The sequence below is a fragment of the Limulus polyphemus genome, unplaced genomic scaffold, assembly GCF_000517525.1.
Source record: "Limulus polyphemus unplaced genomic scaffold, Limulus_polyphemus-2.1.2 Scaffold610, whole genome shotgun sequence".
Taxonomy (NCBI): domain Eukaryota; kingdom Metazoa; phylum Arthropoda; class Merostomata; order Xiphosura; family Limulidae; genus Limulus; species Limulus polyphemus.
Genome location: NW_013666220.1, coordinates 1 through 15,317, shown reverse-complemented (window position 1 = coordinate 15,317; position 15,317 = coordinate 1). Strand labels below are relative to the sequence as shown.

Here is a 15,317-nt window from a genome sequence, read left to right as displayed (position 1 = left end):
AAACAGAACGAAAAAAAAGCCTTTTAATTATTTTTGGAGAAACGTTTAATATAATTTCATAGCCTAATTCTCCACTACTTAAATTCTGACTGATATTTGTCAGTACATATAGTCCAGGCCCGGTATGGTCATGTGGTTAGGGCACTTGAATCGCAATCTGAGGGTCGCGGGTTCGAATCCCCGTCCCACCAAACATGCTCGCCCTTTCAGCCGTGGAGGCATTATAATGTGACGGTCAATCCCACTATTCGTTGGTAAAAGATTAGCCCAAGAGTTGGCGGTGGGTGGTGATGACTAGCTGCCTCCCCTCTAGTCTTACACTGCTAAATTAGGGACGGCTAGCGCAGATAGCTCTCGTGTAGCTTTGCGCGAAATTAAAAAAAAATATATATATAGGATGAACACTATTTATTCTATTCAACCATACAGAACATTGTTGAAAACTGTAACAATTTATTATGATCTTAAACATTATTGCAACATTCTGAGATAACAGACACTATGGTTTCAGTCTGCCATTGCATCAGCCATATTTGCAGTTAGCAGAAGAAGATAGATTTTATTGTCTCTCCCAGTATGTGATAGACAACACCAATTGAATAAATTGGCCTAACCCAGACAGGCCAAACTCAATATCCAGAAAATGTCAGACATTTACTCTTTGTGCATGTCATCAGCAAGACTAAATTGACGTTACTCAGACAGCGCTTCTGTGAATAGTGTTAAAGCTAAGATATGGTTAGCAATGAAGTAAAATAGGCTAGAAACTGTAAAAAGGAAAGAAACATACTCTTAGTTAATATGAACAAAAGTCTAGTTTAAGTAATGCTAAGAACACATGTATCTTCTACATGTTAGAAGTGTGTGTGTGTTTATGAAAACAAACCATTTATTTCCAGGTTTCTGAGGAATTTTATGACGGTTTTATGGAATGTATTTACCAGGGAAAATAGAACTAGCCACATGGCGGACTAATCAGTGCAGATAATGAAAAAAAAAAGATTGTTACTAATGTACGGAAATTTCAAATTCAAAATTTTACTGGTATGATTTCAAAAACTGCAACTTTCAGTTTCTTAGCTGTCAGGCAGAGTGTCAATTTTCTTACCCTCCCCGAAGTATACATTGAATATATAAAGTATAGAGTATTTATTTTAAGACTACTAACTTAATGTTTAGTTTTGGTAGCAGCGCACTGCAGTCTTTGGTGGTGGCTTAACAAGACAAGTAACCATGTTGAAAAAATTCCATCTTGTAGACACTGCAGACCTGAGAACATCACAACATCTAGCTTAGAAAGACTGGGAGTTTTATATTATCTGTCAGGAACAAATACAATGCAAGATGCTGAAAGTGGATACAAGTCACTCAGTGAAACGTAGTCAAATTAATGAATTAGGAAAACTGACAAGAACACTGCAGTTAGTAGATGAAAGTGGTGGTGTTGAAGTTGCTTTATTTGACAACATGACTGAGTGGCATTGAACTCGCAGACTCTAATACAAAACCACAATGCTGCAAAGAGCAGAGAAGAGAATAATCCAACCTTCAGCTGCAAGAAGTAATGATGCCTAAGTCATACACATGTATCAAATTACAGTCTTCAAGCACAGAACATTTTGGAAAGGTTACCAATGATGTTACTTGTTTCTTTTGCAGACAACTAGCTGGCACTGAAAGGCTTCACGAGTTCTCGACATTTCAAATGAACAGCTGAGTGTGAGCCAGTGCAGCTATTATTGAAGACAATATGCTCCAGACTATACTCAGTATGAGTGACATGGTTTCCCTGAAGGCCAAATACCACACGAAATGCTTAATTGGTCTGTACAATCGTGTAAGGGCAATTAAAGCAGATGAACATCAGGGCAAAGATCAGAAATGAATCATATCTGGTGTTGTCTGTGCACAACTCTTTATATTCAGAGGAAACTCGTCCTTAAAAAAGTACAGCACAAGTTTTCAAGGTGGCTGATCTGGCACATATCAGTGTGATGTATTGCTTGATCAGAGAGTGTATTGAACATGACTAAAGGGGCGATTACTGGCCCAGTTTTGAGACCTGCGAGCACATAGCAAAGACTGGGATGTCCTCATATTTGATGAAGATATTAGTGTGGCCTTGTACACAGCATACAAATGGGACAGCAACAGTGATACTGTGTACCTTGTAAGTGCTGCACAGATTGTGCATTAGCACATGTTTGAGGACTTAAAGCCATTTCATGGATCAGTCGAAGAAAGACGTCAAGAGAAGTCAGTGCCAAACTTTCTGCTTGTTCTGGTAAATATGGTACTGGTGGGCTCCAGTATCAAAAATATAAGTCAGGAAACTGCAATACCAGCAGCTCTTAACATTTTCAAGATTCTAAAATACAACACTGACAAACACAGGCATACACTAGGGGATCGTAACAACTCAACTGTTAGACACAGCACAAAACAAGAAACATTTGTTCCAATTTACGTTGGGCTGATGCTGCATGTAAAAATCTATAAGAAAGGACTGGTCAACAGGGTCTCAGTCTCGGTATTTCCTATGACAATTGCCTTTTTCTGTTGTCACAGGTGGAAAAGAATGTGTGTGAATACTTTCATATGGATCTGATTGTTTGTCCACCTGCAATGCATGTCAATGTATTCACAACTGCTGCTGTGGACAATATTGACCATAATCTCAGTATAACTACAGTGAAAGGTTCTTTTCATGGGATTGGTATGTCCATGCTACAGCATCTCACTTTTGCAGATGAAGGAATTGAATGTGGCAGTGTCATCCTTAGTTGTGAGGCAGGTGCAAAAGTAGTTGACAATCTACCTCACTAATATGCTGATGTAACTCAAGTAGCATCCAGCATCAAAAGGACACCAGTTCCAATTACATGTGTGACATCAATGGGAAGGGATGACTTTAAAGAGCACATAGAGGAGTGGTGCAAGTGGCTGAAGAGCACAAAACACGTTCTTGAAGATACAACTAACAAGAGCTGTAAGAACACACTGTGGGCTGTATATTATACAAGTCATCAGCAATGTAAATCATATCATTATACTGAGTGCCTTGCTTCTCCTTTTCCAGAACAGTGGCAGTGATCTAGCACTTAATGTATGTTGTAATGCTGTTAAAAATCTGAATAAAGGACAGAAGCCAGTCTTGACATTTGATTTACCATTAAAAGAAATAATAAAGAGTGAAGCAGTAATTTATTTTTTCAAGATTCTGATGTTTTTAGAAGTATAAAACTTTTTTTTATTAAGTTATTAGAATTTGTTATAAAGAACCAGGTTTAGCTAATTTATTTTTAAGTTATCATGACAAAAGATGGTTAGAAGATTGTTCCAAACACTTTACACATTTATACTACAGAGGATATGATCTGTACTTAATTGATTTGATGCGACCTGGGAGTCGGATGCTATGAAGACTTCTTCCTCCCTCCTTGATGACATATTTATTTTCTGTTAGACGCTACACGATTTATACTACGAGATCAGAGTTCATACACGTCACAGATAATTACACTGATCCTTCTTCCCTTTTCAAGGCCATGTCCATAAATATAAAACTTGTAGCATATAGTGCTTTTTTGCCACATCATTTAATTTGTGTAACAGTCCTACACTTCACAAATAGTTACGTTAGCAACTCGTCATTTTTTCACCTGCTTAATTTATTAGACGCGTATTGTACAAGTTTTCGTTTGTTAATTGATAAATGTTTAAGTGAAATACAGCATCTTCAAGTCTACATACTAGCTAGTACTAAGGATACCTGCTGGGAGTAAATTCAGTACATATTCTCAGCATCATTGACAAAGTAATTGCCAATCTTTTATGCTTCTACTATCACCTTTTTATGTGTAGTTTTCAATTGAGATACGAACGATTTCACCTGCGATTCAATAAGGAAGCATCACGATAGTCGGCAGTAGGATGAGCAGACAGGAACACTTTGAAAGCAGCTACAGACATAATGTTGTACTCGGCTTGCTGCACATATCTTATCAAGGTGATTCTAAACGGTTCCTGAATACCTCTGCCTATCATTTGGAGACTTCCATGCTTCATGTGCTTGGCCGTTAAGCTCGTGATGGCGCTGACGGATTTCAGTCACCTTTCCACTTCAAATCACTTTTCGCAGATCCAACGCTAAAAGAGTGCGGGAAGTGCCTTCTCTTTATCCAATAAATATATACAAAATAATATCAGTTCAAATTGGGTAGTTTTGTTTTTTCAAGAAAATGTCACCCACTGGCTTGTGAAGGACTTGTTAAATTTACAATTGAAGAAGAAACTCTTAACACCTAACCTTTTTTTAGATATCACGATAGTTAACTTAGGAAGAAGTTTTGAGTCTGCTATAAATCAACAAACATTTACTGTGCAATATTTTTATCTTGGCAGTTTTTTACCTTTTGAATTGCTCCCAGTGGCACAGCGGTATGTCTGCGGAATTACAATGGTAGAAACTGGTTTTCGATACCTGTGGTGGGCAGAGAACAGATAGCCCATTGTGCAGCTTTGTGGCTAACTTCAAAAACAAACAAACGGAACTTTTTGAATTTAAGAAGAATCTAACTCATTGGGCCTATAATGTAGTTACTACCTTTTCTGCTTTCCATGAAGAAAAACAAAATATAAAGTTCTTTTTTTTTAAGTTTTCCTGTACAGTTAATTGATAGAAGTACTAAGAATTATACATTTTCTGAATCATTAAACGTGTTGAAACTAAAGAAATAGTTGGTTGTGTTGTACTTTTACTGGCAAACCCTGCAATAGAACTGAAGAAAAAAAAAAGATTAAACCAATTGTGAATAACAAAATTTACCCACAAATTAAGTTTAGAATTGCTTTTTAAACCGATATGTTGCGTGTGTAATTTGTCCAAGGTATAGTGTCTATGTGGTTTCTACAATTCGTTGTTTGAGCTAAAAAATTAAATAGAATGCACAAAATACACTATATAATCAGTCGGCCATTATTCATCACTGTTTGCAAAATTGTGACATTAGAATTACAACCAAAGATTTCAGCATCTTGGTCAATGAAAAAATGCCACGCATTCAAAAAAGCTGAGTCGAATGTAAACCAAGCAGCGTCATCTATACATGTAGTGATTAGGCCATAATAGAACAAAGTGCTCTAGAAATTCACCCTGCTGAGGAGTCCAAAGCTCCTGTCAAGAGAATCATCAAAAATAGAGCCCCCAGTGGATTCACTCAACCACCTACCAAGGAACAGCCCTTCCAGCAACAGGCGCCCAGGATCAAGACTCCACCCCATCTGTATAGCATAGGCCTTGGAAGAGAAAACCACCACAAAAAAGAAAAGATTGTACAAATGTATAATGAACAACCTCTACTATAACAAGAGAAACACAATGGGTGCATATTTATGTTGCACCTCAGTCAGTTGCTTTTTACTGGAAAGCTAGATACAAAACTGTTTCTTTCTCAAGAATTGTTCCAGACTGAGTAAACATCGCATTGTTTAGTTAAAAGAAACCTAGTCAGAGCAAATGTTACAGCTATTCCTCACATGGTAAGTTTGTTTTGTTTTTGAAGTTAAGCACAATGCTACACAATGGGCTATCTGTTCTCTGCCCACCACGGGTATCGAAACCCGGTTTATAGCGTTGTAAGTCCGCAGACATTTTGCTGTGCCACTGTGGGGGGGGGGGGTCATAAAATATAAATAACACAGAACAAAAGCATGTCATCTGAACTGCCCGGGGACTAGCCGAGAAAACCCGTACTACATGATCAGGTCATTTTCCAACTATGGCCACTACAGAACCAAATTGGACAAAATAGGAAAACAAAATAAAAATATTTCGTGACAAGGTGACTGATTATTTGTAACACATACTGTCTCATAACTAGGGGTGTCTTGTTTTAAAATAATAAACTTATTCTTCTTAAAATATAACATGCTTTATATATATTTTTCCTAAATATTTGATTTTTTAACAATGGAAATATTTTACATGTTGTGTTAAAATTGTAAAACACTATTACGGGGTTTTCTTGTATAATATGTTTTACTTTTATACCATATTCATAATAATCAATATTGAAGGGCATTTTCTTATTTTAACTGGACGGAAGTTACGTAAATTTATGATTAATGAAAGGTTATCTTAGGATATGAAAATTTGCTTCTCTTATGTATAATTGTAAAAAACGCAAAAGCGCCCACAAAAACTGCATAACGTGAAACAGCAAATTTGCATGTATCTTCGCATGCACCCAAGAAACCTTCACATTAAATTTGGTGAAGATAAATCAACAGGGGACGAAGTACTGGTAAGAAAACCGCAAAACTGAAAATTTGTGTGTATCTCTCCATTGACCCAACAAACCTTCATACAAATTTCGTGAAGATCCATCAACAGGGGGCGAAGTAGTGGTAAAAAACGCCCATAAAAATTGCAAAACCAAAGTGCAAAACTGAAAATGTGTATGCGAAGTAGTTACATAGACATACAACAGACGTTATATTTATATAGATTTAGTTCTGTAAATTGATACTTAATTATTGTTAAATCATTTCTTTATTTCACATATATTTTCCTAAATGTGTTATCCGTTAAAATTGGAAATGTTATGAAAAAATTGTGCTGTTCACGTAAAACTTAAAATAGGTTTACGTTTTTATAAAACGGTACCTTAAAACTAGTTTGTCTTTTAAGTATCCAAAATATATACTTTACACAGATCTTGTATTTGGAGTATATGTTGATTTTATGAAAAAGAAAAGGCTAAAAATATATTTCAATCCAAACTTGGATTACACCAAGAGCATTTTGAAAGTATAAATATATTTCTTAAATTTATATCAATATTAAGGGAGCTATTTTGTATATCATTGAAATATCTTATCTGTATGACATGATATTTTTATATCATTTGCAATATCCACATAAATTTTAAATGTATTAACAACATTGTGTTATATTCTGTATTGTAAAAATATATTACGGAAATCTTTGTTAAAGAGCATTTTTGTACTGGATTTTTAATACTAAAATATAAAAATTCTTGAAGAACATTTTTCGCATGTTTCTTTGTATGACTTAACAGTGTTAAAGGGCTATTTATTTTGCATTGTGTTATGTATTTGTCGATGTAAGTTGTTATTAAAGAGATTTTGTTAAACGTTATTGCGTATTTTATATTGTAACACTGTTCTGATAGAGTAATTTTGAGGGTTGTGCTTGTCTGTTTGTATACCAGTTGTGCTCTGTCAGTGATTTTACAAGTGCAAGAAGCAGGATATTAGAGCATAAATGATTAGCGTTTTATTTATTTTCAAATATTGTTTTGATTTTAAGCCTTCAAATTAATGCCAAGTTGAGGAAAAGAGGTTCTAAGTTTTCTTCCATTAGAAACGTAAACGTTAGTTTATCATAAAATATTCAAAATGTTCATCGAGAACATATCCGATCGCCTCTAATTAAATATTTTCTATTTAGAGTTTTCACCAGATCCAAGTGATTAATATTTTCTAAGATTTTGGGCACTCGTCTATTTTTACTTGTTGTTTTGCTTTCATTAAAGATTGGTTTTTGATTTGATGAATGATATATTCAACCTATTCATCTCAATCAGTTCCAAATTTCAGTTTGAGTTTTACAATTCATTTTTCCTGTGCATCCATTTATATGTGATTACTATCCTTATCTGTATATTTTTTCTTTTCATTCTTGCTTGGAATTTGCTCTATAATTCAGGTATCTCTTCATGTTTTCTATCTTTTCGCTTACTTTCACAGCCAATTTTCGTTTTTCGTGTTCTAGATAACTATCTCTCATTTTAATTGTTTTTTATCATTTGGTGTATTATCCACAGTAAGCTTTATGTGTTTTTATCTCTTTTACTGTTTGTTTCGGATTACTATTTATCTAATCCATTTGCAACAACATCATTTGTGATGGTGTTTACAACTATTAAAAACACCCGAAGAACGATTATATCAATACATTTCATAAAACACAAAGTATAGCATTATTACATTTTTAACACTAGATTTACATATATCGTGATTTAGATATTTCAATACTTATAAGATACAGAATAATAGTTCTCTTTAGAAATGGAAGCCTTTTCTACATTGTTCTTGTTAACTAACTCTAGTTTGAATGTTTTATATAATATTTGGCGTAAATTCTGTTTTTAACATTATTGGTGTTTTGTTTTTTTAATTTACGTATCGTATCGTTTATTTTCGGTATGTCTTGCAAGTTTTTTATCCATAAGGGTTGATTTTATTATCTCTGTAGCTAACCAGCTTATAACGTGAAATTCGATTCGATTCAATGACTTTTCAATTTCAGCTGTCAATACTACAGCTAAGTATCGATTTACTATTCCCACAGAGCAAATTATCTTTTTTTTTTTCATTCTTGCTTTGAATTTGCTCTATAATATAGGTACATTTTCACGTTTTGTGTCTTTTGGGTTACATTCACAGCTAAATTTCGTTTTTCGTGTTTTCTGTCATTTCAATTGTTTTTCATCATGTGGTGTATTATCTGCAGTAAGCTATCGTATTACTTGTTTTTTCTCTTTTATTGTTTGCTTTATTTTACTATTTATCTAATCTATTTGCAACAATATCATTTATGAAGGCGTTTACACAACTATTAAAAACACCCGAAGAACGATTATTCCAATACATTTCATAGAAGACTCTAAGCCATATAAAGATTACGTAAATGGATTCTAATATTACATAAAACACGGAGAAGATTCAAAAAGAATAACACTAAAAGCAACATTAATGAGAAAAGAGAGAAAGCAAGAAATAACACGAAGAGCAACAGATAATAGTAGTAAAATCTTAAATACTGCAGAAACCACAAATGAGATAATAAACTTGAAGAAACTCGATACTATATAAGCCGTTGAAGAATTTCGTCGGCATGGAATATTTTTCAAAACGATAGGGAAAATGCACGAAAAGGTTGTTAGATGGGAGAAACGCACATAAATGAAAACTAATTCGACAGAACAAACCACATGGAATTGAGAACTTGCAAAATTAAGGTTATTGGTAACATAAACGTAGAACACTTATGTTTGTAAAAGTAACTAACACTGTTCATATTCAAAGTCCCTATCTACTAGATTACGAGTTTAGTGTTTAAAAATGTGATGAAGCTATTGGTAACGTTCTATTACAAGTACAGTTAGAGTCAATCTTCGTGTGTTTGTAATACTTGAGTCAGCACCTTAACGATAATTCACTCTAAACAATAAACGACTTGCGAGTTAAAACTTCCAAAATAAAGGTTACTTTGTAACATACACGTAGTAACTTCATATTTTGATAGAGAAAAGTAACATTGTGCATCTTGAAAGTTCCTATCCACTAGATTACTAGTTTAGTGTTAAAAAACGTGATAAAGCTATTTGTAATGTTCTATTGCAAATACGATTATAATCGATATTCAGGTGTCAGCATCATAAGAATTGTTCTTGTTCCAAATAGACTATATAAAGAGTGTTCAGATATAAAGAGGAAAGAGAGACAAACCACGTAGAACTAATACTGAGTATACAAAACGATATAAAATCACAATGAACCATATAGAAATCACATAAATTGATAATTATGTCCATAAAACGTGGAAAAGACGAAAAAAGGGAGTTAACTTGGAATAACACTAAAAAAAATATTAATGAGAAAAGAGAGAAAGCTAGTAATAACACTCAAATAAATAGATAAGAGTATAATACATCTTGAATAATGTACAAACCACAAAAACGATAATTAACTTGAAGAAACTTGAAACTCTATAAGCTCTGGAAAAATTACCTCGGTATAAATCTTTTTCAAAACGACAAGGAAAATGCATGAAAATATTGTTCAATAAGAGAAACACACATAAACGAAAACGAATTCGACAGAACAAACCACATGCGATTGAGAACTTGCAAAATTAAGGTTAGTGGTGAGATACACAAAAAACACATGTGTTTCTAAAGGTAACTAACACTGTTACTTTGCTAAGTCTTGAAAGTTCCTCTCCACTACATTACGAGTTTAGTGTTTAAAAGTATGATAAATGTATTCGTTATGTTCCATTACAGTCGATCTTCGTGTGTTTCTAATACTGAAGTCAGCACCATGACAATTGTTGTTGTTCAAAATACCCTATATAAATAGTGTTCAGATATAAAGAGAAAGGAGAAATAAAACACGTACAACGATTACTAAATATAGAAAACGATATAGAAACAATCTAAACCATATAAAAATAATATAAATCGACTCTAATATACATAAAACACGGAAAAGATGCAAAAAGAATAACACTAAAAACAACATTAAAGAGAAAAGAGAGAAAGCAAGAAATAACACGAAGAGCAATAGATAACAGTAAAAACATGTTAACTAATGCAGAAACCACAAAAGAAATAACTTGAAGAAACGCGATGCTATATAAACTTTTAAAGAATTTCGTCATTATGGAATCTTTTTCATAACTAGAGGAAATATGCACCAAATGATAGTTAGATGGGAGAAACACACATAAACAGTAATTAACATATAAAAGAGATTGAGAACTTGCAAAATTAAGGTTAGTGGTAACCTTAACGTAGAACACTTGTGATTGTAAAAGTAACCAACACTGTTCTTATTCAAAGTCTTCAAAGTTCCTATCTACTAGATTACGACTTTAGTGTTTAAAAATATGATAAAACTATTGGTAACGTACAATTACAATCGATCTTCGTGTGTTACAAATCCTTAAGTCAGCACCATGACAGTTGTTGTTGTTCAAAATACCCTATATAAATAGTGTTCAGATATGAAGAGAAAGGAGGAATAAAACACTTAGAACGATTACTAAAAATAGAAAACGATATAGAAACAATCTAAACCATATACAAATCATATAAATCGACTCTAATATACATAAAACATGGGAAAGGTGCAAAAAGAATAACACTAAAAACAACATCAACGAGAAAAGAGAGAAAGCTAGAAATAACACAGAGAGCAATAGTTAATTGTAGAAACATCTTAGCTACTACAGAAACCACAAACCAGATAATTAACTTGAAATAACTCGATATTATATAAGCGGTTGAAGAATTTCGTCGGTATGGAATCTTTTTCAAAACGATAGGGAAAATGCACGAAAAGATTGTTAGATGGGAGAAACACACATAAACGAAAACTAATTCAACAAAACAAACCACATGGAATTGAGAACTTACAAAATTAAGGTTAGTGGTGACATACACGAAGAGCACATGTGTTTTCAAAAGTTACTAACACTTTTCATATGCTAAGTCTAAAAGGTCCCTCTACACTACATTACGAGTTTAGTGTCTAAAAATATGATAAAGTTATTCAATATGTTCTATTGTACAATTGCAGTCGATCTTCGTGTGTTTCTAATACATAAATAGTGTTCAGATATAAAAAGAAAGGAGAAATAAACACGACGAACAAACAGTAAATATAGAAAACGATATAGAAACAATCTAAACCATGTAAAAATAACGTAAATAAATTCTAATGTTGATAAACCATAGAAAAAAATGTAAAAAGAATAACACTGAAAACAAGATTAACGAGAAAATAATCCATTTGCAACATCATCATTTGTAATGGTCTTTACACCACTATTAAAAATATCCGAAGAACGATTATACCAACACATTTCATAAAACTCAAAGTAGAGCATTATTACATTTCAAATATATATCGTGATTTAGAAATTTCAAGACTGATAAGATACAGATGATAATTCTGTTTAGAAATGGAAGCCTTTTCTACATTGTTCTTCTGAACTACTTCTAGTATTTTTTGTTTTTAACATTATTGGTGTTTCTTTTTAATTTGCGTATCGTATCGTTTTATTTCAATATGTCTTGCAAGTTTTCTATCCACAAGAATCGATTTCATTATCTATGTAGCTAATCTACTTATAACGTGAAATTCGCTTCGATTGAATGACTTTTAAATTTTAGCAGGCAATACTACTGAAAGGTATTCATTGTCCTTTTTCATAAATCTAGCTATCATTTCGTTTTTGTTTTCAATGTTATTTGAAATTTTCTGTATAATTCAGGTACATTTTCATAGTTTGTGTCCTTTGTGAACACTTTGACAGCTAAGATTCATTTTTCGAGTTTTCAATACCTATCTCTCATTTCAATTTTTATTGTATCATTTGGTGAATTATCTACAGTAAGCTTCGTTTCATTTGTTTTTCTTCTTTTTTACTGTTTATTTCGGATCACTATTTATCGAACCCATTTTCAACAACAGCATTTGTGATGGTGTTTACACCACAATTGGAAATATCCGAAGAACGATTATACCAACACATTTCATAAAACTCAAAGTAGAGCATTATTACATTTTGAATATATATATATATCGTGATTTAGATATTTCAAGACTGATAAGATACAAATGATAGTTCTATTTAGAAATGGAAGCCTTTTCTACATTGTTCTTCTAAACTACTTCTAGTTATGAATGTTTTCTATAACATTTGGCGTATTTTCTGTTTTTAACATTATTGGTGTTTCTTTTTAATTTACGTATCGTTTTATTTCAATATGTCTTGCAGCTATTTCGAGCTTATAACGTGAAATTCGTTTCGATTGAATGACTTTTCAATTTTAGCGTGCAATACTACAGAAAGGTATCCAATTTCCTTTTTTACACAGCTAATTATCATTTTATTTTTGTCTTCAATACTGCTTAGAACTTTCTCTATAATTCAGGACATTTTCATATTTTGTGTCTTTTACTGTTTCAAACGGATTACTATTTATCTAATCCATTTGAGGGAACACAATTATCAAAACACTTGAAGAATGATTATACCAACACATTTCACAAAACACAGAATTTTAAAAGTAGATCTATAATATACATTATCGTGATTTAGATATTTCAAGACTGATAAGATACAGATGATAGTTCTATTCAGAAATGGAAGCCTTTTCTACATTGTTCTTCTCAACTACCTTTTGTTTTGAATGTTTTCTATAACATTTGGCGTATTTTCTTTTTTAACATTATTGGTGTTTCTTTTTAATTTACGTATCGTATCGTTTTATTTCATTATGTCTTGCAAGTTTTCTATCCACAAGAATCGATTTAATAATCTATGTAGCTAATCAACTTATAACGTGCAATTCGTTTCGATTGAATGACTTTTAAATTTTAGCATGCAATACTACAGAAAGGTATCCATTTTCCTTCTTTACAGAGCTAATTAACCTTTTATTTTTGTCTTCAATGCTGCTAAGAACTTTCTCTAAAATTCAGGACATTTTCATATTTTGTGTCTTTTGTGAACACTATGACAGCTAAGATTCGTTTTTCGAGTTTTCGATACCTATTTCTTATTTCTATTGCTTTTGTATCATAACGCTATCGTTTTACCTGTATTTGTGTCTTTTACTGTTTCTTACGGATTACTATTTATCTAATCCATTTGCAACAACATCGTTTGTAATGGTGTTTACACAATTATCAAAACACTCGAAAAAACTCATTTCACAAAACACAATGTATAGCATTATCACAATTTTAAAAGTCGATCTATATTAACACTAGATTTACCCTATCGTGATTTAGATACTTTGAGATGATAGTTCTATTTAGAAATGGAAGCCTTTTCTATAACACTTGGCGTATTTTCTGTTTTTAGCATTATTGGTGGTTCTTTTTATTTTACGTATCGTATCGTTTTATTTCAATATTTCTTGAAAGTTTTTTATCCACAAGAATCGATTTCATTATCTCTGTAGCTATTCAACTTATAACGTGAAATTCGCTTCGATTGAATGACTTTTCAAATTATGCGAGAAATCCTATAGAAAGTTATCCATTTTCCTGTTTTACAGAGCTAACTATCATTTCATTTTTGTTTTCAATGTTATTTGAAATTTTCTCTATAATTCAGGTACATTTTCACGTTTTGTGTCTTTTGGGTTACTTTCACAGCTAAGTTTCGATTTTCGAGTTTTCGATACCTATCTCTCATTTCAATTTTTATTTTATCATTTGTTGTATCATCTACAGTAAGCTTCGTTTTATTTGCTTTTCATCCTTTTACTGTTTATTTCGGATCACTATCTATCGAATCCATTTTTAACAACTGCATTTGTGATGGTGTTTACACCACTATTAGAAATATCCGAAGAACGATTATACCAACACATTTCATAAAACTCAAAGTAGAGCATTATTACATTTTGAATATATATATATCGTGATTTAGATATTTCAAGACTGATAAGATACACATGATAGTTCTATTGAGAAATGGAAGCCTTTTCTACATTGTTCTTCTCAACTACCTTTCGTTTAGAATTTTTTCTATAACAGTTGGCGTAGTTTCTGTTTTTAACATTATTGGTGTTTCTTTTTAATTTACGTATCGTATCGTTTTATTTCAATACTAGTTGTACCCGGCCACGCGTTGCTGTGACTCAGTCTGATTAAATGGAAAAGAAAGAAAAGAGAAAGCGCACGTTTCTAGTATTCGATGACGAGGAACCCACTTTGAGACTAATAATGACGTTTCTAATATGTTTATTTTCACAATGCTCGTGGGTATAGAATATTTTTTGTTGTTCCATTGTCTGTGCAGATATAGAGATTGTCTGGTTTGCCGACTCTAGAACACGCAACTGTTGCAATCCATGTGAGAAGCAGTCCGTGTCAAGATCTAAACCGCACAATTCTAAAGATTGGCCATGAACTTTGTTGATGGTGATAGCAAACGCCAATCGAATTGGGAATTGCAATCTCTTAAATTCAAATGGCATATCCGTTGGAATCATAGGAATGCGAGGAATGAGGAAACTTTCACCTTTTAAAGGTCCTGTATAGAGATTGTTTCTTCTCATTAATTTTTTTACTGCAAGCCGCGTGCCGTTGCAAAGCTTTGGCTGGTTGATATTTCGCAACATGATAATTGGCACGCCGATTTTCAACTGCAGTACGTGCGGTGGCAGATCGAGTGAATTCAAAAATTCTGCTTCCACAACAGTGTCGACGGACTTGTATGTGACTGCCTCCCTTTGAATGTTAGACTGAATAATATTGTTAAATTCGTAGACGTCTTTGTTCTTGGCCGCAAGAATAGCTCGTTCACTCGTCATTCTTATAATTCGTTTGAATATTGGGAAATACTTTTTCAACCAATTCTTCTTTTTGACGTCACTAAATTGCAGAAGTTATGAGGCAATGAAATTCGTTCTGAGGTCAGATCAACCGGCACCTTTCCGTTCCCAATTTCCAGCAATTGATGTGAGAATATCTCAGCTGATGGG

The 15,317-nt window shown here is 32.9% G+C and overlaps 1 protein-coding gene across 1 annotated transcript in view; it reads right to left on the bottom strand.

The window, feature by feature from the left end:
- The window catches only part of LOC106459445, a 19,111-nt gene extending 3,965 nt beyond the window's left edge, over nt 1-15,146 (bottom strand). Inside the window, exon 1 of the mRNA XM_013919064.1 lies at nt 14,717-15,146. Coding sequence (XP_013774518.1) covers nt 14,717-15,146 — 430 coding nt within the window. The remainder of the gene's footprint in view (nt 1-14,716) is intronic.
- Nucleotides 15,147-15,317: the final 171 nt, after the last annotated feature.